Here is a 22,970-nt window from a genome sequence, read left to right as displayed (position 1 = left end):
CTCCCTTCATCAAGACATGCACAGTGGTTGCAGAGCTGCATATTGAGAGGATACGAAGTCTCACTTCATGAAGCTGTGAGTCTCATTTAAACAGATGCAGCAGCTGGGCTGACACGCAAGCCTCGTCTCATACTCTATTTGCAATAGGAGAGAGGAAGTCGACAATGGTGTGATAAATTGCATTTTCTTATTTTTCATTCCGCTAATTTATTCCTTCCCTCTACTACATTGCCACCCATCGACACCCCTCACCCCAACCCACAACTCAGCCACTCCTCCATCCGGTTTCCCATGCCGTTATTTCCTTGGGAGAGGAAGGCTTATAGCAGTGGCAATGAGGGAGGTTAATTGGCCTTGCTGTGTCTTTAGGAGGGTAGAGTTTGATGATGGCTGTGGATGGATGGGGGGGGGGGGGGGGGGGGGGGGGGGGGGGCATGTGCGGATATTCTTCCTACTGAAAGCATGACTCTTCCCTATTAAGTATCCTCTGTGTCTTGGCAGCAGGCAGATTAAGGAGAAACTTTCCTCACGGAAGCGTTAATCATCAGAAAGTTTAAGTGATTTGCATTCTTGCAAATGATAACATGAGTTGGACAAAAATGAAGGCAATGAAAAGTTCACAATGATGGAATTTTCTGTGTCACGAAATAGTCAAGCCTCTGCAAGTTGATGATTACACCTGTTTTCAGTGGCTCAAATGTGACTGGACAATATAAAAGGGGATTAAAATTTATTAAAAATTAATTCCTTTTATGCAAAATTTCTGTTCAAGGTCTCAGATTAAAGCAGAAAGGTTGCACTTTCATGAAGTGTGCATATTCATCATATACCTGTTTGTAAACTATGTTACTGTCCAAAAAATATAAGACCCTAATTATAAATGGGGTAGTTGTTGCTACTGACAGTTACAAGTGCTATTGTTCATGGATGCAAATATTTTATAGTTCATGTATGTCTTCCCCTGGTCCCCAGATTTTGCTTTGTCAGTGCTTAAACATTGCTGAAAGATTAGTCAGAACATCTGCTCCGATTACTTATCTCAACATCTGGTTTGTTTCGCAACTGTCAAAAGTTTGAGAAATTTGGCCCATGCACAGCGGGAGGCAATTTAAATCAGCAACGTGAGAGACGGAAACGTGTTGCCAGGTTTTTCCAGGTGGCCCAACTATTGAGGGCAAAAGGAGAGAGGACGATGAAACAGAGGTGAGTAAGACTTTTAAGGACTGATCACCTGATCAATGAAATCTGTAACAGAGCCTAGTGTGTACATGTGTGTTGTATGCATATGCATTACCTTACATTTCTATTTCTGGAGTATGTTCAACTCTTTGAGTCAATGAGGCACCTAGAGGATGTCTCTTTAAAGGTGTGTGTGTGTGTGTGTGTGGGAGGGAGGGAGGGAGGGAGGGAGGAAGAAGGGGGAGTTTTCACACTCATTTCAATCTGTCTAGCAACTGTATCAGAGCATAAAGTGGCTGTCACCCTAGGGTGATGCCACTGCTACCTCTGCCTGTTTACCTCTTTTTCATTCAATAACTCAATCTGATACAAGACGTCAGGTCAACTAATACTAACTAATTGCTATGAATGAAGGGGGGTGGAAAATGCCATCAGCAAGGCAAATGAGTTTTAATTACAGCTTATAACCAGATATAGCACATCTGTCAATCTCCAATCTGCTCCACAACTGGAGCAGAGGAGCAGTGGTTGGGGTGAATTTAAAGGAAAGGACAGACCTAAATGAAACGAAGAGAGCGAAAGAGAGGTATGTAAGAACTTGATATGGAAGAGAGGGGCTATGGTAAATTATAAAAGGGAGGGAATGAAGGTGTTTGGCCAGCAAACACATCACAGCAGTGCTGTTCGAACTATAAGCGCAACTCTCTCTAAGTGAAACTCTGCTGCCCTCTAAAGGTTACATCTTGCAAAAAATATTGGCAGATTCAAAAGGAACTGTGTATCCCTCTAGAGTGTGCGGCTACGCACATGATGACAGTGCGTGTACGTGTGTGTCCTGATTGCTCGTAAAACCGTGAAGTCCTTTGAAGACGGACCAAGGGATTGGATGGGCTGTGGGTGCAGGGTCGGGTTACCAGGGGGTGGGGAAGGAAGAGAATGGTGATGATGTGAGGTGAGAAGCATGAAGGAGGGCCAGGGACAGCAACCAGGAAGAATGGATTAACACACTTGGGTGAACCCTCCCTCCCTGCACACACTCGAACACATACACAGGAAAGTCAGTGGCCTGCAGGTGAAGTCAGCTCAGTATCAACTGAAAATCCCACTTTTCCTCACATCATCACATACCTGCAAATGCAGCAGTGAATAGACCACACAATGACATTTAGAGCATGTGTGCAAAAGCCTTCATCATAAAAAAAAACAAAAAAAACGACTCAAGCCCAAAAAGCGAGATGCATTGATTTCCCTCAAATGTCAGGAGTGAGTGTTGCAATAAAACAGTACACTCTATAAAATTCCAGAGGATACATCTTTCAAAGTGAGCAGATAAACTTCAAAAGCACATACAAAAAACAAAACTGCCTTTTTTGGGGTAAATCAACAACAGTCTATGTCAGCAGGGTGCTGGTATGAACAATGAAGTGCTGCGTGAGCACAAAGACGTTTGTCTGTGCTCTTTAAACAGTGTTCTTATTGCTGGTTTAAAATATCTCGTTTTGAAAAAAAGATGATCGAAATTTTGTGAAATCTGATGACATTTGGCAGGCTGTTGCTGTGCCACTGTCATTCAAAGGGAGTCAAAACAAATCCAAACAGTCATGGGACGGCATATTAAATGAGTTTTGAGTGCTCAGTGCTTAATAAATACGACCTGTAATGTGTTTTAGCGAAAGGTTTTTCCAGTTCTTGAAGCTTTGTGCGTAGTAGATTTTCCTGGCTACAATTTAACTGTTTATCAGTACTCAGGTAAAAGTCAGAGTTCATGTGTGTGGGCCAATATTTCAGTGGTTGCAGGAACATAATGGCAGCCTGTGTGGAAGGTTAAAAAAAAAAAAAATTCCATCATGTTTGTGTTTCAAAAAAGTAATTACTTGCGCATTTTCTCCTCTGTAATTACCTTTGAGGATGTCACTAGTGGATTAAATCTTACTTGGCATTTTTGCATGTTTTCCACTGTGGCACAGCAAGCGCAACAAATATTGGACTACACTGAGTTGGAACGGATTTGTTTGTGTTGCGTGCCAATGTTTATACTCTATAGTCTATAACGCTTAATTAATCAAGCACTTCAGTGAAAAGAAATGAAATCATAGCATTTGGAGAAGAAAGATGCAACGCAGCGCTTTGATGTTTGGAAGAGTGATTAACACCCTTTCAAAGTCATAAACCACTATTTACTTTTAAGCTAATTTAAAATAAAGTCCGACATATCAGAGTTTTAAAAGTGTTACCCCGCAGCACTTATTTCCTTTGCTGTCCCTTTTTACTCCCTGCACAGAGAAGGACAAAAGGCTTTTAAATCTCAGACCTTATCAGAATGAATTAAAACGTGAAAATACCATAGCCACCACTCTCTGACTTTTCTGGTCACTGCGATGTGTAAAAAATGGATTAGCTTCATTTGTAAGGCAATTTCCTCCGAACGAGGAACAAGAAATGAAATGCCCCAGTGCCATGCACACACACACTTAACATCTAGGAAAGAAAAAAAAGAAAAGAAAAGGATCTTCTGAATTACTGAATTATTTTTAGATGAGGCATGACTTTCCACAGCAGACAGTTTTGTAATCAATTGTAATTAGGTTCTCTGCTGCTTTTTTTGGAGGGGGGGGGGCATTGGCTCTAAGATGTGTCAGACAACGGAGCAGCACAATATTGAACTTGGCTGTGAATCCATTATCAACATGCACAGGGCTGGAAATGTGACAAAACTGCAATCTGATTAGACAAATATCAAGACTGGTATGAGCGCACAGACACACACACACACAGCGCGCCAGTGAGGAAATCATGAGTGACCAGAATACTTGGAGATAAGTTTGGCTTCAAAAAGTTGTAACCTGGAAATCCAATAGCAATTACTGCCATTTGCTCACACATCTTTAATAATATCATCCTCTGGCTTTGTTACAATATCTTTAATAATTGCAGTTTGATTAGATTTATTTTAACCTGCCACACTGTTCGACACATAAGTGGAACTTTTTTTTTTTTTTTTTTAACTGCATTTTACTGTTTATATATATTTTTTTGGAGTAAGGCTGCTCCTGCTGTGACTCAAGGATTATCCACTAAACAGAAGGTCAGTGGTTTGAGCCTGGAATCCTCCCGGCTTTGAGTGGTTGAAAAGCACTATATAAACACCATAATCAGAATGTAAGCACAAACCCCATTACCTTAAAAAAGTATATCCAGAACCCCTTTGACTCTAATGTCGACAAGCTGGAACAACAATTTTCAGCCTGACTTTATTCAGTGTTCACCCAGAATTTCTGTTCTGGAAAAGCATGCAAATTAGTGCATATTTACAGTTATAATACCTCATATACATAATTAAATATAAACTGACAGAAAACTTAGAATCCAAAAAGAAATCTCCTAACGTAAGAAATAAGCTTCTGGGGTTTTATTGTGATATCTATTAGTTTCTTTTTTTTCTATTTACCTGTATTGTCTCCCCTTCAAACAATTAGAAGCCTTCAGATAGGCTCACAGCATTGATTGACTCGTCCTCTAAATATCCTCCACTGAGGAGGCTTGTATCATTTCATTTAGAGGCACCCAGCGTGTCCACAAATCAGGTTTCAGAGCTGTAGCTGCTCGCCATGTGAGCAATTTGTCTTCTTAGTCCAAGGGGAAATACCTGGCCGACTACTAAAAGTCACTTCTCTAAGATATCAAACAGCTCATAACTAAAAGCTAGTGGACTTGAAACCCAAACTCTTCCATGCACAGGACCGCTGGCCACTCCAGGGCAAAGGTGACTCAAAAAAAGCCTTAGCTTCCAGCATCAAGTATGTAGTATGTAACTCTTGTTTCCATGGCAACCACCACATCCATCTGCTTCTATTGTGAGACAGCGGGATAGTGCTGCTTCCCCACATCTGTGCAGAGACGTATGGGTCTTCTACTGCCACCAATACCTCCAGAGACACAGTCTCTCAAGGGCATCCTTTAAACAACTGTCCTTTTTATGCTTCCTTATCCGCCCACCCCCACCACCCCCCCCCTCAACCGAACACCATCAATCTAGCCATTTACTTTAACTTTATTTCTCACTTCATTAGTTTCTAGGACACAGAGCAGCACAAAGAGAGAAAAGGGGGGAGAGAGGAAGAGAGAGTGTGAAAAAAATGAAAAGAAAGTTTGGCTCCTTGGAGAGATAAAATGTAATTTCACAGTCAACTTGCTGTGATATATTATTTCACAACAATGGGGTGTGGGCTGATATGAGCCCTGCTTGGCACCTGTACAGAGCAGTTAGAACATCAGCGATGGCTCCCTCGAGAGGCTGGTCATATGTAATTGTGCGTGTGTGTGTGTGTGTGTGTGTGTGTCTGTGTGTGTGTGTGTGTGTGTGTGTGTGTGTTAAAAAAGAAAAAAAAAAAAAAAAATCATCTGAATGGAGGTATCAGCAGGGTCCAGCCCACTGGTTAAAGCGACTACAGTCAACTGTAAAATATAAGCAGTTACAACAAATGCACAAAAAAAATTCTATTTTGTTTAGAGTTATTTAATATGAAACAATATTTCCAGTCTGTGATTTCACATCTTTAGAGCTTTAGTGAGAATAAGCAGCAGGTGTAGATAAACCCAACTGCAGAAAGAATAAAAGACCAAATCCATTTCTCCCCCATTCTTTTGACATAGTTGCAACGAGACGGTTCATCCAAATGAAAGAATCCAAACATCATTTATTCTAGTAGCTGCACTCCCTCATTGCTCGTACTTTACACAGAGTGTTATCCAAGAACATGCTATGGCATTGATAGATGCCTCGTGCTTCATTAGCTGCAGTCTGTCCTGGGAATCACTTACACAGTATCAAACAGCTTTGGCCAGAAATCTAATGAGGCAAACAGCAGATGGGGAGAGTTACGTCATGTGAGAAATGTTCTAATTTCAATTCAAAACATAATATCAACTAACATCCACTCGGTGGTGCTTCTGAAGCTGCTGATTTTTGGATATTTAGTAAAGCATGCCAAACATCAAGGACAAATTTTAAAGTAATAGCTCTCAAATATATAATTAATGGCAGGTGCAATCTAACCAGCTGAGCAAAAGAATAAGTGAGTGTATCCCGATCTCTTAATCACAGTTTGCTGGCCTTCTGAAATTGGGACACAAACCCGAGCACCTGCTCGGACGCTGTGATGACCTTATTCTGAAGGTAAATAGCACTGTTTTTTGAGGTCTCGTTCAGGAAGTAACGATAGTTCACCATGATGCCACAGGAGTTTGCCACACCCCTGGGGCTGGTGTCGGCACGCCAGTTGAGCCGCCACATCGTAGCGCCATTCTGCAGGTGGAAGTTAGCCACTGGGTTGAGAGCATAGCCTCGCCGCTTCTCCCCGTACAGGTACCAGGCGCAGAGTCGCATCAGAACAGGTTCCAGGACACCGGACAGTCTCTCTGAACGCATCCACTCATTAGTGCTGATGAGCTTGCGAAGGGAGTCAACGGTTGGGGTCCCGGGGGTTGAATCAGTGGCATGTTCTATCTCCTTCCACTCCTCCTCAGAGAGGAGATCAAAGACCCGGCCCTCCTTCCTGTACTGGCTGAGCAGACCTTGTAGCCAAGCAGAGAAGCCTGGAATGGGTGACAGGCTGGAGAACTGGGCCAAGTGAGGAAACTCACTCTGGAAGACAGGAGAGAAGCACAGAGGTTATACCCAGGACCAATTTACATCCATCCTCCCCCATTTATCCTTTTCATGGGTTGGGGGGGGGGGGGGGGGGGGGGGGGTTGGAGCCTATCCCAGCTGTCATAGGGCAAGAGAGAGCATTACACTGACAAAAAAGATTTTAACAGAATCTGAAAGGAAAAATGACTATTTTATGCCAAGCTATTAGTCATATTTCAGAGGCAGAACTTGTACACATGGTTGGTTGGTTGGTTGGTAGGTCGATCGATCTAAGCATCTATCTATGCTAAGCATTCCTTAATTATACTGCAATAGGCCTAGGCTGCTGGGGGGGGGGGGGGGGGGGGGGGTTCCCATGACGCACTGAGTGTTTCTTTTCATTCAGCTCTTGTTACTCTGTTTATACACCACTCATTTAATCATTAGTTATTATTAATCTTTGGCTCTCTTCCACAGTGTGTCTTTTGTCCTGTCTCTCTCTCCCCTCACGGCAGATGACCCCCCCTCCCTGAGCCTGGTTCTGCTGGAGGTTGCTTCCTGTTAAAAGGGAGTTTTTCCTTCCCGCTGTCACCAAGTGCTTTTTCATAGGGGGTCATTTTGACTGTTGGGTTTTCTCTTTACCTTACACTATAAAGCACCTTGGGGCGACTGTTGTGATTTGGTGCTATATAAATAAAACTGAATTGAATACTGTGCAGAAATAAGAAAAAAAAATCATAATTAACTTGATCAAGATGTGCAGAAATGTATTTCTTAGGAAACCATAAAGACTAAAACCTTTTAGAAGAAATACAGCTCCATCTATGTTGAAACCAAAGTGTTTTCCAAGACCCTTGTTTGTGTGAATGTTTGGAAAAGGTCTGTGCATTTAAGGTTAAAAAAGTTATTTTATATTTCATCATCAATGCAGTGAAAGCTGCAAAACTGCCTCTACCTGTCCTGACCAGCAGGAAGAGCATAAGACACACAGAAAAAAGCCCAAACTAGGAACGCCAAGTATGAGAAAACAGAGTTAAGGTATAAAGAGACCACATGAGAGGCTGATCTTTACTAGAATGTAAAGGTCACCAGTTTGGCAGCAGTGGAAAAAAGGGTGATGAGCACTCACCTCAGCATCAAAACACCTACAAAAAAATTCTTGTTTGTTCCCAGGCTGCTGCCCGGGCCTTTAGTTCCTCAGAGAGGGACAGCACTACAAATCAGCTCCACTGCTTCATGATCCTGCCCTGCTGATGGAGATGGATGACCCTCTCTGTCCTTACCTCCCTCTTATTCTATCCACCTCCTCTGTCCCTTGCACCTTTTCCCTTTTTCTCAACAGCCTCCCCAATGTGTTTCTGTCTCATCTCGTCTGCCCACACACAAACCAGTCATCTTACAAGTTCTCCTCCACCCCTCTACCTCTCTACTTTCACAAAAATACTCCGCCTCCCCTCCCCGGCCCATCTTCGTACTTTGGCGTCTAGGTTGATAAGTGATGGAACAAATGTGGCAGGCAGAGAAGTGAAAGGCTGCCGATGAAAGTGGAAGTGTCAGACAAACCCTGGAGGGACACGTCGCTGTCTGTGTGCCTTGTTCTGCAACACTGCCCCCCCCCCTCATCTCAACCCCCTCAGCCCCTTTTATTTAAAAATCCAAACTTCTCACTTTCAACGTCCTGCTGGCTTTGCCTTTGTGCTTCTTCTCACTCCAGCATGCCATGATCTTGCCTTCCTTATTTCAACCTCTACTTTTAACTACTGTCTGTCAGGAGTGGGCAGTGTTTACAGAAAAAGAAGGTGGTCGAAATCAGGACACAAATGAGGTGGACACTGGGAGGACAGGTTACAGAAGAAAAGATGGAGTGGTGCCAGAACTGTGCTCAAGGGTCCAATCTACAAAGACAAGCAAGGCGTCCTCTTTACCTTAAATCACAACTGTGACCTTTTCTTTTCCCCTCTATCATCTATCCATCATCAAAGTGCTCCCTCTGTGCTGTTCTTCTCTTCACCTTTACAAAAGCTGAGGTCCTGTGAGAAACCTCTGCAAACTACAGTCTGGCTTTGTTTAGCCTCTGAAGGAAAGCACTGCAGTTACTCTGTCGGGGTCATGGGTACAATTCCCACTCGTGAAAAATGTGCATTCATTAGGTGCTTTCAATAAAACTGTCCAGAAAGTCGAACAGAAGAATATTTGATGCCTCCCTAAAAATTTCACTATATGCTAAAGCATAACCAGAATATAATAATTTAGTGAACAGATCTTGTTGGAAAGACTGACTCTGGTTAAATTTTGCAACACTGCTCAAATAAGTTGTCCAGTCCTCCCTACGTTGATAAAGAACCATCTCCAAAATTAAACCAGTGCTTTCACACTCTGCCCCGAACAGTCATTCATGCAATTATTATTTTTGATTTCTCTTTTCTGCTATAAACCAAAAATTCTGAACGCAGCACTAAGGTTTCTTACTAGTTTTAGGAGACAACATTACAAAACCTCACCCTGGCTTCTCTCTAATGGCCACTGTAAGTTGCAGAATTCATTTTGAGATTTTGCTTAGCACTTCTAAAACACATTTAGGTCTGGTCCCAGGCTATGTGGCAGAAATATTAACCCCATAATGGCCAGTGTGCAGCCTTCAGCTCCTCAGGTGGGGCTTTTCTGGCTATTTTAAGACAGAGGCTTAAATCCAGCTGTGCTTTTGCCAACAGGGCTACTGAGCTTTGGGACGATCTGCCTGAGGAGATAAGGATTGCCAAATCCACGCCTTCTTTTAAATCACTTATTAAATACCTTTTCATAGATTTAATTTATAAAGTCTTCAGTATATGAAGCAGTTGAAATTATCATGATTGAGGATAAAATCCCTAAAGCTAAGGCAGCTAAAGCTAAAAGCTTAAATTAGCTTAGGAGGGCAGCGCTGGCGATCCTCTCTGCTTTTGACTCAAGTGGAATTTATGAAAAATTAAGATACTTTGAGATTAAATACTTATCAGGTAATTAAATTAATTACTACTATATAGTTATTATTATAATAATATGGATGAATGGACAATTAGTAAACAGACAAGCTGATTTATGTGTTACACTCACAAATGCTACTACCATTACTATGGTGACAGAGATGAACTGAAAAGAGAAAAGGCAGAAGGGTTGTGCTGGTTACGCACAGTCGTAGAAAGTGGAAGAAATGAAATTTGTGGAAAATATGAAAATGATAGGTGGGCCAGGTGGAATGATTTTGAGTTGGGCTACTGAACCAAGCAGGAATTAAAGCCTCATTTTCTATTTAAATAAACAAATTCTATAATGTCTTGAATTTCTAAACAATTTACAATTTAGCAAAATACACAAATGTCTGATTGTGTAAAAATTGATTTTTGGACTAGTAAATAGAACCAGTACTAAGCTAGCAAGAGACGGAAAGAGGGAGAACCGTTTGTAAGGAGATTGCTCTGTCTTTAATAATCCCTGGTTGACATAAAGCTCAGAATATGTGAGCATGAGCTATAGTAAAGTGAGGTATTGCTCATGGCCTTTACTTCCTGTTAGAGCACTGAAAGAGCACAGGCAGAAAATTTATCTTAAGCCTGTGAAATATTGATGTTGCACAAGAGATAAAGATTCTTCACTGTCATTGGAAAATGTCATCTTATTTGCCAATAGGATGACAGCAATCAGCATGGTTAACGCCTGTGTTTGGCCATTACATCAGTGCATCCACGCATGTAACCATTACTTTAAGGAATAATAATGACTGTTCTTTTAAACGTAGCACATCATGGACAGTTTTCTTGGAGAAAAAAAAAGCCCCAGAAATTTGTGTTACATATGAGATAACTAGGGACGTGTTAGTCCCTATGTTTGTTTACAACAACCCATGTTTGTTTACATGAAATATGAATTTATAATAAAATATTTTGGAACATTAGTGATGCTTTTGAAGTTTTTTAAGCTACTTTTTTTGGTACTGAAATGCCATTTCATTTGGTTAAAATATCTGCATGAACTGAAGGGATTACACATCATGCCCACCTGCTAATATTCAATCCTTCTTTCCCATGGGGGTTCCCATAATGCACTGTTTCTTTTCATTCACCTTATTTACTTTGCTTATACTCCACTCTGCATTTAATCATTAATTGTTATTAATCTCTGGCTCTCTTTCACAGCAAGTCTTTTTTTCTCTCCTCTCAGCCCAACCGGTCACAGCAGATGACTGCCCCTCCCTGAGCCTGGTTCTGCTGGAGGTTTCTTCCTGTTTAAAGGGAGTTTTTCCTTCCCACTGTCGCCAAGTGCTGCTCATAGGGGGTTGTTTTGACTGTTGGGTTTTCTCTGTATTATTGTAGGGTCTTTACCCACAATACAAAGCGCCTTGAGGCGACTGTTTGTTGTGATTTGGCGCTATATAAATAAGATTGACTTGAACTGAATTGAACTAATATTCTTTGATTTCTTACTGTTCTGTATTTTTAAAGGAGAAAAAAGGGCATGAGAAGTAGCTGTTAATTCTGCATTACAAAAATGACAGGCAAAAATGCACATACATCAAACCCCATCTCAAAGCAGCTACAGTGGTGCACATCCATGTAGTCAGACCAGCACTTCCAGGTAGTAATCTATAACTAGCATCAGCAGCGGAAGAGGAGATGAAGGGTACCAAATATGAGACCGGTACGGTTTTGACTTTGAATTTGTTTCTCAATAACAGTTCAAAAATCCAGTGAACCCCAATCCCAAACTAAGGCTCTAAAGTCTACTTTACCTGTATTCATGTCTCGTGACTGTTAAGCTGCTTTCTCTTTGCCGATAAAAAGAAGACAAAGGCTACATTAGGAGGAAGAGCTGTAATGGTGCAAGTCATAGGAGGAGAATGAGAATGAGGTTCATGTCCTGTGTTATACCATTATTTTTTTTTGCTTCATTTTCAGTTGCTGCTTAGAACCTTTTCTTTTGTTCCTTTCCTCTTTTTTTTTAGATTTTATTAAAGTATCATTTTTGGAAAGCTGGAACGCTCTTACACCTCTTGATGAATACAGAATCTCCATCTTTAAGGCCTCTACAAAACAACGCAATATAACGTATTTTCTGACGTGCGACACAAAAAGCCTTATTGCAGAAGCAGAAAACACAAAGCCATATTTGCAGAGTTCACTCAGCCATATGCTTCCATTAATAACAATGACAATAAGTAAACCACTTGCAGACATCAAAACAGTCACGTTATATGAAATGGATAAATAAAATGGAAATACTTCAAACCGGATTTTTTATGAGACACTATCAAAAGCTATTTCCTATCCGTTGATGAGAGTGGCTTTTGATGTTCCATTCAGCGTTCCAATCATTTAACAAGTGCTAGCTAGAGTGTTCCAACATGAAGGACTCTTCTGTGCTTATTGAGAGGGATGGATGAGATTTTAGTACTGCCTGTCTGCTGAGCATTTCTCTGCTGATGTATACATGCATTCATGTGTTTTATAAGAAGACACTATAACAAGTGGGAGATTTATGACTCAGCACTAAGAATAAAAAAAGATGTAAACTTCAGATCACAGCTATATTCCTTACTTTAATAATAATTTGGCAGCCGGACAACACCTGAAGACAAAATCCATTTTTCTTATTTCAACATTGTGAAGAAGGGGAGGAGCTTGGTAGAAGTTAGCGACGGTATTATGTGTGCTGTCATGATAAGGCATTATTATCTAGCTATAATGGGATGGAATGGTTCAGAGGTTTCACTGATATGCCTGGCTACATTCTGGTTATTGTATTTAGAAAGCAGATGTTTACTTAACCTTGCTGCTTCTCTTTCATCAAGACATCGAGAATGCCGTCAGTATTTTACACTGACGCTGGTGTTTTAATTAGAAGAATAAAAAAAATGCCCTACTCTCAATCCCATCAATCGGGACACTGAGGCATTTTAAAATAATTCGATCATATCCTCAAAGACAATCTTAGTCATAGTAGTTGCATTGCTGTAAATACAGTTTTGTCCATGAAAACTAAGCCAAGGCTTTGTAAACACTGTGGTTCTGTAAATGTGCAGATGACAATTTGTTCAGCCTTGCCAGTAAATATAATGAATAAAAATAAATGTAAATGGTCTTTCCAGCTTGTTACCTGTAGCATTAATGGGCTTCCTTTCTGATGAGTTTCACATTCACAGTTCTTAGACCAATTTTTCCTTGACAAGGTTTGTACACTACCACCTGCAGCCCACTTTCACCCACCTGCAATTCTCGCACCACCCTCTTGATGAGGACGTTGCCCAGTTCCACCCCTTGCAGGCCAGCTTGTGTTGAAGAGATTGAGTAGAAGATGGCTGAATTTATCTTATTCACGTCTTCCTCTGAGTCCAGGGTGGCAAACTCACGAACAATACTCTGAAGAAAGAAAAAAGAAAAGAAAAAAACACGTTTTTTTTTGTGTGTGGGGGGGGGGGGGGTGGGGTCTGCACTACTGATCCAGCAGTAAACCCATTTTCAGTGTTCTTAGCTGCAGAGCTGCTGCCAAAGCAAGTTTTTGCTATAACTATTTGAGAGCTGCCGGGGCAGAACTGTGGAAATCATTGCACAATTTTACACTATGAAATATTTTCAGATTTCAGTGTTGTCAAAACCACCTTTACCCCACACAAAAACAAAAAGAAGTGAGCACTGACTGTAAAGGTTGCTCCCATAGGGATGTGCAGTTAAAAGGACTTGGAGGGCCAACACAGTAAATCCCACACAGTCTAACTAACTTCTACAGTGTAATAAAGTGACGCTAACCATTACAGCAGCCTGCACCTACTGCTTCTGACCTGTATGTTATCAGAGATGTCTTCAGTGAGGGCCACGTGAAGTACAACCAGGGGCTCCCCTGGCATGGCAGCATGGGTGAAGGCATAACAGCGTCGGTATGGTCCCACTCTACGCTTCAGGTCAGTCCAGTTCCTTACAGGGTGCACTGCCTCGTACCTGGTAGATGGCAGGTTCACAATTAGTCTGTGAGTTTTCAATTTTGCAAAGCTTCAAAGTCCTTGGTCACCGATATGTTATTAGTTCCACACCTGCAGTTTAAAATAATAATAGTGGCAGATTTGCAGCTCAAAATTCAGTGTCATTTTTGTAACACAGGATCCTTCAGTTCAAACAGAGGTAGACAAAAGCAGCACCTCATTTAGGTGACTCAAAGAACTGTCAGTGGTGGATTTGATTAGGAGCCAGTGTTGAGCCAGTTAGCTTTGAATCACATTTTCCCATTTTTCATTCAAAGACAAAGGTTAGATATATGGTACTGAATTTCAAATAGTGTGTTTTCACTTACAAAGGTTGAAGGGAAGTTTGGCAAAAGAACTTTTTCTGCTATTCTGACATGAAGTAGGTAAAATAATAAGAAGGTAAACACGGGTGTTACCTATGGCATTACTGACTATTTAGTTCCAAAGCGATTATTAACACCTGTGTTACCAAACTTTCATATCAAAACGGCTGCTGTAAAAGAGGTCCATAGCAAGTAACTTCAAAAAACTCATGTATCCCCACTCTCTGGACTTCCAGCTTCATATGGGATGCCCCTGAGACAGTCCCAAAATAAATGGGGCTCCATGGAGCTATGGCCCAGAAATGTAAATTTCAAAGGGAAAAATATTTTTGGTATACAGGGTTGAGCCACCAGATATGGTCTTATTTTATGTTTTATAAGCACAGCAACATTAATTACTTTACAGCATGTGCCATTTTGATTTAATGGGGGAAAAAAAAAAAAAAAAAACAACCAGCTCCTTCATTTGGAATGAAAAGAAATACAGGCTAGATGTGCTACATGCTAATATTGACATAATAACATTTTGCAAAACATGTAGCTGAATTTGTGAGGTAAAGAGAGTGGAGAGGAATGCACAGCTAGTTTGACTGCTTTATTGCCTTCTGTATAATCCCAAGAAGCCTCCATATTCAATACATTAACCAGATGTAACACCTGTCTGTATATTTTGCATTTTGCATGTGTATGTGTGTATCTAACTCCCTTTCCTATACTACACCAGGCCCGTGCACATGTTTAAATGCCCATGAAGTGCATTTAAACACGTGGAGAGGCCTGGTGTCCCTATGGTTACCGGGCTGTACCTGGACAGGAGAGGGGTTAAGTAAACAGCTTTTATTTTTGACAAGTCTTATAAAAAAACAGACTGCAAAGCAATTCTGCAGTTATAGATGAGGAATAACACCGTATGGGTTGTGGTAATGCCCTTACTGGCTGATCTTCTGCAGGATCTCGCAGGGGGACTGCCAGGTGATTCTCTCAAGTCGCAGCAGGCCTACAGAGAACCACTCAGACAGCAAGCTCTTCAGCGTACCATTCAGGTCCTGTGGGAGAAAAAGGTGAGAGTTTAGAAGTAAAATCCACATCCAGCTGATAATTGAAACATTCACCACATTCTCTCTCTTTTGGAGCAGACACTCTGTCAAGTAAATATAGTATAAGAAAAAGAAGGTCACTGTATCAGCAGTGGAAGTGGAAAATAAAATACCGTCTAGAAATTGCAGCTTTTATATTCCTATTAAGAACTGGATAAATGCAGACTTTACAACCTTGTGACCTCCTTTATTAAGAACTCACAAACTGTAACCGTGAAGCTGCTAAAGTTTGTTTGTAGTGATGAACAATTCATGGCCATATCTTAGACACTGCCTGGCCATGTGGTCCCTTGGGTGTCTGTATACAGCTTGAATGTTTTCACATTATGAATAGTGATTTGTTCGAGCTTGCAATGGGCGTGGAAGGGACACTTCAATAAGCAACTTGCCATTTCAAAGCAGGCCTATCCTCCAACAAAGGTCAGACTTCATTTAAAGCAAATCTCTTGCAAACACACAAACAAGCTCTGAAGGTGCACACACTCGAGCACATAAATACAGCTTATATTGGCTGTTTCATAGGATGGCTTCTCTTCAGGCTTACTTTAATGCCAGCTTGTCAATCATAATAAAAGCTAATACAAACAAGCACAACTACAGTCATGGTATAAAAGCCAGTGGCTGAAATTCTCCATGAACAGTAATCGAATCCAAAACTAACAGCATTTGAAATTCATTCCCACATATATGCATTAGGCCCTGCATTATTCAGCTCTATGGTTGAGAGGTTTCATACTAGAAAATTCTGTTGAGCAAAGAGCAAATCAAATGTAACCCTAAAATAAAATACTAAAAAAAAGTTCAGCAAAACTTCAGTCTCTGCTTATGTGACGGTGTATTTGAGTTCCTCAAACTTCACAAGCTGCCAGAAGTGGAATAATCTACGATAGCTGATAAGAACACCATTTCTGAGCAAAATGCAGCACATCAACAACACCGTGAGGGTATAGCAGCTGCTGCCTTGGGTAACCAATTCTCACCCACACAAAAGAGAGGTCAAACGGAAATGTGTATTCCATTGACCCAGCAGAAGATGGAGTCTTTAGAAATGGAAGGGTGTACCATTCAAGGCCTTGGGTTAGGAGAGCGAGAGAGAGATGGAGGAACGAAGGGGAAGGCGCAAAAAAGAAAATCCTGCACCCCATTAAAAAGAAAATGAAGCAACACTTTTTGACACTGGAGCTGTATCAATGCAGCTCGGCACCGATGCTGTGAGGTGATAGTGCCTCTGCTACAAGAACCCTCTCTACATTGAGCTGGAGTTATTTTGTATTTTGTAGTGATTGAGCCTGCAGTGCCTAGAAGGAATGATCTGTCTGCACAAGGCCAGATGACCACTGACTGCCCAAGTGTTTCAAAGGTCAGCGAGAGTCTGCCAGTACCTTTGCTCCAGTAGGGTGCATGCCATTTGTAAGCCTGTCTGTCTAAGGGGAAAAAATAGTCGCACTGATACGTGCAATCACAGGGAGCCAGCTAAAATGACATCCTTGACTTATCTCAACATCTTTCAGTTGCACAGTTTGTGAACAGATGAACACAAATGAAAAAGAGCCAAAAGTAAAAAGGTGAGAGGGAACATCAAAAGTCAATATGCAGAACCAAGAGAGACTAATCTAGCATAGAATTCAAAGTGATATCCTTATAAGAACTGCGGTGATTGCAGCCTTGGGTACATGTATAAAAAGTGTATAATTTTCCTCTCTTTTATGCTGTAGCTCTGCATTCATTATCATATTTTGATTGCAAGGTTTTCCCTCTCTTGGTATGCACACATACCTTCAATACAGGTACTAAAAGCTTCACATTGGCTGTGACCTTTTCTCTTTTTTAGCTCAATCAATGCAGGCAAAAACAACAAGCAAAGATTACTGGGAACCAGCAAGACCAAGGTGGACAGTGCTGAGTAGAAGTCAGTACTCTGTTGGCAGCTAAGACCTTTTTAAGCTACAAAAGCTCTCAGTAGGCCTCGGTTATTGAGATTAAATGCATCTGAACCACCTCACAGCAGGAACAGTGCAGTCAGGGTCTTCGAAAAACATATTAGCCAGTAGCACTTAACACTTGAAAACACATGATTGCAAGGTCAAAGGCTCGCACACTTTCAGTGCGTTTTCAAACCAAAACATAAAAGCTGAACACCAAGATGACTACAGCAAGCTTTCATTAAATAGCTGTTTCATAATGAATGAAATTTTAACTATAATAGCTTTTGATGGCAGTTTTCTAATCTTTATTAATGTATCTCAGCATAAGAATTTTACAGATCAGCAGCTTCCTTTTTATGAGAAAAGTGGGGAAAAAAAACAACTCAAACAGAGGACAGGTTTGCTTTTGATTAGACCACCACATAATAAAGTGCTTTTTTCAATAAATAAGGCTTTTTTTTTTTACTTTGATTCTGGCTGTATCAAATGTTCAGACTGAGTTTTATTTTAAGCATTTGCTCATTTTGAATTTGATGCCAGCAACACAAATTTAAAAGAACCTGTTGGGACAGAGAGAACAAAAGACTGAAAAGATGTTTAATGCTTAAAGAAAAAATAAAGAGAAAGAAAATACTGGCACCCTCGTCAGCACGATGGCTTTTTGCTGAACGGTATCTGTCATTTAGCCCTTTAATAAATATAGTGAAGTATTCTCACAAAGTTCCAGTACTTTCTTTCTCATTTAGATTTATGTAAAATGGCACCTTGTATGCCTTCAAAGATTTAAAGCTGAGCACATGGTTACCCTGTATCTTAAAGGAAAAAAAGCCACTGTTGGACCATTATTGGGTTAAAATAGCATCCAAGGGACCATTTTTCACAAGTAAAAATGGGGAGAATTCTAACACTCTGTGAATGTTCAGACAAACAGTTCAGATGTTTAAGAATAACCTTTCTCTGTGTAAAATTGCAAAGAATTTGTGGATTTCATCATGTATGGTACATAACAGCAGTGAACCTTTGAAAATAAGGGATAAAACCAGGGCCACAAACAACAACAAACTGTCATGATGGCTGACTACAAAAGCAAGTTCAAACTCTACTCGAGTCTGGACCAAAACTAGTTTAAGAGGGACTGAAGCAAAATGGGCATCTGTCCTACGGTCTGACATTTTAAATTCTTTTTGGAAATCATGGACTTTGCATCCTCCGGGCTAAAGACAAGAGTGATCAGCACACAGTTCATAAGCCAGCATGTAATGGAAGGGCACTGGTGCCCATGGTATGGATAATATACACATCTGTAAAGATATCCCATTACTGCTGAAAGATATATGCATGTTTTAGAGCAACAAAGGTGACATCAAGACAATATATTTCTTCAAATCATTTGGATTTCAAAACTACAACAATTAGTCTCCTCAGAAGAGGTGACGCAACACAAAATGAGCATATACGTTTCAAAATCCAGTTAATCCGAATTTGGACTAGGGTTTCAGCAATTTGGACATGATAACATGATTGTACAAACTAGTGCATGCTTATATAACACCAGTGGGTTATTTATAACTCTACTTTCACATCTAATCAGTACGGGTCCAACTTTAAGATACAGCAGGCATGCAGGTCAGAGTGACATGAAACCAAGAGGAAATTCATTCTGAAAATATACCAGTCAAAAGTTTGGACACACCTTCTCACTCAGTATTTTTTTTTTCCCTACATGGTAAATTAATACTGAAGTCATTCAGACTATGAAGGAACACATAAGGAACCATGTAGTAAACTTAAAAGTGTTAAACAAACCATAACATGTCTTAGATTTTAGATTCTTCAAAGTAGGTACTTTTTCTGTGATTACAGCTTTGCACAATCTTGGCTTCTCTTAATCAACTTCATGAGATAATCATATGTAGGAACTTCATGCATCTTACAAAGACATGGCGTTTGGAACCAAAAATCTCAAATTTGGACTCTTCAGACGAAAGGACAGATTTCCTTAGGGTCTAACGTCCATTCCTTGTGTTCCTTGGCACAAGCCATTCTCTTCTTCTTGTTGTTCTTTCTTAGAAGTGGCTTCTTTGCAGCAATTCGTCCATAAAGTCCAGATTCACGCAGTCTTCTCTGAACAGTTGATGTTGAGATGAGTGTGCTACTTGAACTCTGTGACGAATTTAGGTGGGCTCCTATCTGGGGTGCTGTTAACTTCTGAGGCTGGTAACTCTGATGAACTTATCTTGTGCAATAGAGGTAGCTCTTGGTCTTCCTTTCCTGGGGTGATCCTGATGAGAGCCAGTTTCATCATATCGTTTGATGGTCTTTGCGAATGCACTTGAGGATACTTTCAAAGTTCTTGAAATTTTTCAGCTTGACTGACCTTCATTTCTTAAAGTAATGATGGACTGTCGTTTTTCTTTTCTTAGTTGAGTAGTTCTTGCCATAATATGGATTAGAACATTACTCAAATAGGGATATTCACTGTATACCAACTCTACCTCTTCACAAAACACACAATGGTCTCAAACACATTAAGAGAGCAAGAAATTAAGTCATGACAAGGCACAGCTGTTAACTGAAAGCCATTCCAGGTGGCGACCTCATAAAGCTGACTGAGAAACTTCCAAGATGTGCAAAGCTGTCATCTAAGCAAGAGATGTCTACTTTGAAGAATCTAAACATATTCTGGTTTAACACTTTTTTGTTTACTAAATAATTCCATATATATTTCTTCAAAGTCTGGATGACTTTAGTATTAATCTACAATACAGACACTTTTTAAATAATAAAAAAAACACCGAATTAGAAGGTGTGTCCAAACCTTTGACAGGTACTGGATATTGCAGCTGCAAGAACTGCCACATAAACAATGAAATAAATAAATAAATGTAATTAGCAAATTTGGTAATTACCAAAATATTTTTTGTTTCTGTAATGGTTAATAAACTGGTAGGTGTGAGCTCTTTAATCTTTTTAATGCTAAAATAAAATGCTTTAATGCTAAAATATAATTAGTTATAGTTTGAAAGAAAAATTTAATTGTAAATGCCAAACATTCCCTAGTTTCAGCATCTTGGTTAACAAGAAAGAAAGGGGGATTTAGGGCTTTAGATAAAAAAATATCCCTATAGTGTTCATATGTATCTCAAACTAAGTGCATGGACTACACCCTACTGAGAACCTACCTGAATATTCCACTGTTACTCCACAGCGTGCACAAGCACTGCTGCACTCCAGTGTGAACTGAACAGTGTGATTATATTGATGACTGAATAATGAGGTATGAAAGACTTCCTTTACTGTTAGAGACACTGTCAGAAATGTGCCATTACAAGTGGGCAAAAAACACGAGATCCATGTAATGGGAACTTTAAGGGTTTCTTTCCACTGCCTTTTCTTTAAAGTCTATTTTCACTATGTCTTCAAAGGATTTGTTCAAAATATTCATTACATGCCTGATTAATATTCAGTTCTTTCCCTTTGTGGCTGCAGGAGACTAGCTCTTATTCATCTATAGAATTAAACAGTATTAAAGAGATTTTTTTTAACAAGTTTTCCAGCAACAGTGGAAGACAGCTCTGATCAGCACTACAAGCTGAGCTGCCCATGCAGAACACGCAGAAAGTATGAAGAAACCCCTGAAATTGAGCTTGACAGTATTTTGTCCAAAACAGTCTCTATCAAATCAATTTGCTAAACAATCATGCACTAAGAATTACCAATTAACTACATTTGGTTGGTAAGGGAAGTTAACTGGGGCAAAGGTTCATTGCATATAACTCGTGATGAAATGTGAACCGAGCGGCGGCGGGGGAGGGGGGGGGGTGTAGTTTATGTCTCTGTGTGAGGGGGAACTGTGCAAACGGCTATACTCAGCCTACTGATGACGCTCTTAAGTTATATCACATGCAGTATCAAACACACAAATGCGAAAGGCATTTCTTGAGCTTGAGTCACGCGAGCACCCGTAGAAAGTGTAAACAAAGTGTATTACCCTGATGTGCGGGCTCTCGCTAGCTTTGGATGATATTATTTCGAGCACATCCGCTCGGAGATCCACCAGAAACTTCACTCCCGCTTCGACTCTGCTTATATGACTGAACAGCTGTTTATAACGGGGAGTCAAGCTGTACCGGAGTCTGTCTTCAACTAGCAAAATGGTCGCCAAGTCCCGTATTTGAGTGTCCAGCAGCTTCAGTGCGAGCTCCGAAACACTTTTGTGGTCCACCCCGAAGTCTTGCGATAGCTTCGTAAGGAAATTAAGTTTGTCTTCCTTATCAAGACTTTTGTAGAAGTACATGAACTCCAAGCTGTTAATTTCGGGTGGAGGGGGGGATTTGTCTCTCGTTTCGTAGGAAGGTAAAGGTGCAACGACCCTCGCTAGTATCTCCTCCATACCCGAGACCCCGCCGCGAATATGTGTAGAGTACAGGCGCCTGCAGCGGATGTCCGAGGCCTCCAAAGCCACTCTGAGGAGAGCCCGGTGTCGCCAGCACCTTACGCTGCTCCGGAAAGCCAAAATCACGGGATGGGATGTCATTACCAAGGGGGAGGTTAAGCTGTCTGGAACCCGCAACCTGTGAAGACACAAAGGAAATCGTTTCCGGGTCTCTTAAAGAGACAGTACAACATGTAAACGTTACACTCGAGGTTCGTTACATTTATACTGCTACTATGTAAACCAAGTATTTATTTATTTTTTTATTCATAAACATGACAAGGTCTGTTTTCCTGAGAAACTCATCAGTTTTGTAAAAGCTTCCTTCCTACATATGTGACAAAAGTTGAACATTTCAATAAAGGACCACAGTGTGCAGCAGCTTTGACCCCAAAGGTAATTAAAGGGACAGAAAAGAACCCATCCTATATAGCCAAAGTATGATGAAGTATATATGTACATACTAATTACTACTTCATTTCGGACTTGATAATTGAGTTATTTCACGACATATAGAATTTGTTTATACATATGTATATACAGGTATGTGTGCTGATGTATATATTGGTTTGTTGTTTTATATGTCCGAAATAAAAAAGTTATCGTCATCATCAAAGTGAGAAAGTTCATTTTAAAACGATTTTCATCCATGACACATTCCTAAGCAAACAGGAATGTGATCTACACCTATATATTTGTTTTTTAAACTCTTTTTGTAAATGAAGTCATATGTTTTATCTTCTTATCTCTTAAAAAATACATACACACACATTGTTTTAGACATATCTATTCCAACCTGTACCAAAACAGTGTAAGACCATGTAAAACTACTACCTTTGCTAGGAAATCAGCATATTTATTAGTTTGCTTACTTGGTTGATTCATGATATATCAAAGTTGCTGAACTTACTGGGCACTTTTCCACCCGTCATGCAGACCTATTGTCACGTCAAATCATCATTCCCTATTGTCATTTTACAGAGTCAGCGACATCTTGCATCACACTTCACGTTTCATTTTGCCTTGCATTGGCTAAGCAGATCTATAGATTGTAACTTTTTTTTTTTTTTTTCACATGTTTCAGAAATCAGAATCATCCATCCCTGAAATAACTGCAGGGTCTTCAAAAGAATTAATCCACTATATTTTTAAAGGGTTTCATTCAGCTTTTTGTCAATGTAACATTTCACAGTTAAGCTGCATATTTCCATAGCATTCTGAAACCCCTTTATGTACTCATTTTTGACTGCTGTTGGAAGAGAAAGAGTTTATGTATTATTAACAGGAAAATGTTTTTGTTGATGTTGATAGCCATATGCTGAACATCACTTAGCAATTAAATGGATAAAGGGAAAAAGAGAAGGTTCACCTGTGTTAGACAAGCTGCAGTG

General features: G+C 40.3%; 2 protein-coding genes across 2 annotated transcripts in view; one reads left to right on the top strand and one right to left on the bottom strand.

The window, feature by feature from the left end:
• Positions 1-5,714: 5,714 nt before the first annotated feature.
• Positions 5,715-21,731, bottom strand: mlycd (malonyl-CoA decarboxylase). The gene is made up of 5 exons (XM_030732150.1): positions 21,136-21,731; positions 15,056-15,168; positions 13,620-13,776; positions 13,048-13,200; positions 5,715-6,823 (listed from the first exon to the last, which is right to left on the bottom strand). Exons 1-5 carry the CDS (start codon positions 21,679-21,681, stop codon positions 6,278-6,280), a joined length of 1,515 nt encoding a protein of 504 aa, XP_030588010.1. The 5' UTR covers positions 21,682-21,731; the 3' UTR covers positions 5,715-6,277.
• The window catches only part of LOC115782122 (DNA topoisomerase I, mitochondrial), a 34,913-nt gene continuing 33,607 nt past the window's right edge, over positions 21,665-22,970 (top strand). The window contains exon 1 of the mRNA XM_030732149.1: positions 21,665-21,791. The gene's annotated coding sequence lies outside the window, so the exon portion shown is untranslated. The remainder of the gene's footprint in view (positions 21,792-22,970) is intronic.

Source organism: Archocentrus centrarchus, chromosome 6 (genome assembly GCF_007364275.1).
Source record: "Archocentrus centrarchus isolate MPI-CPG fArcCen1 chromosome 6, fArcCen1, whole genome shotgun sequence".
NCBI lineage: Eukaryota > Metazoa > Chordata > Actinopteri > Cichliformes > Cichlidae > Archocentrus > Archocentrus centrarchus.
The sequence above is the reverse complement of the archived record's forward strand: the minus strand, read 5'-3'. Positions and strand labels throughout refer to the sequence as shown.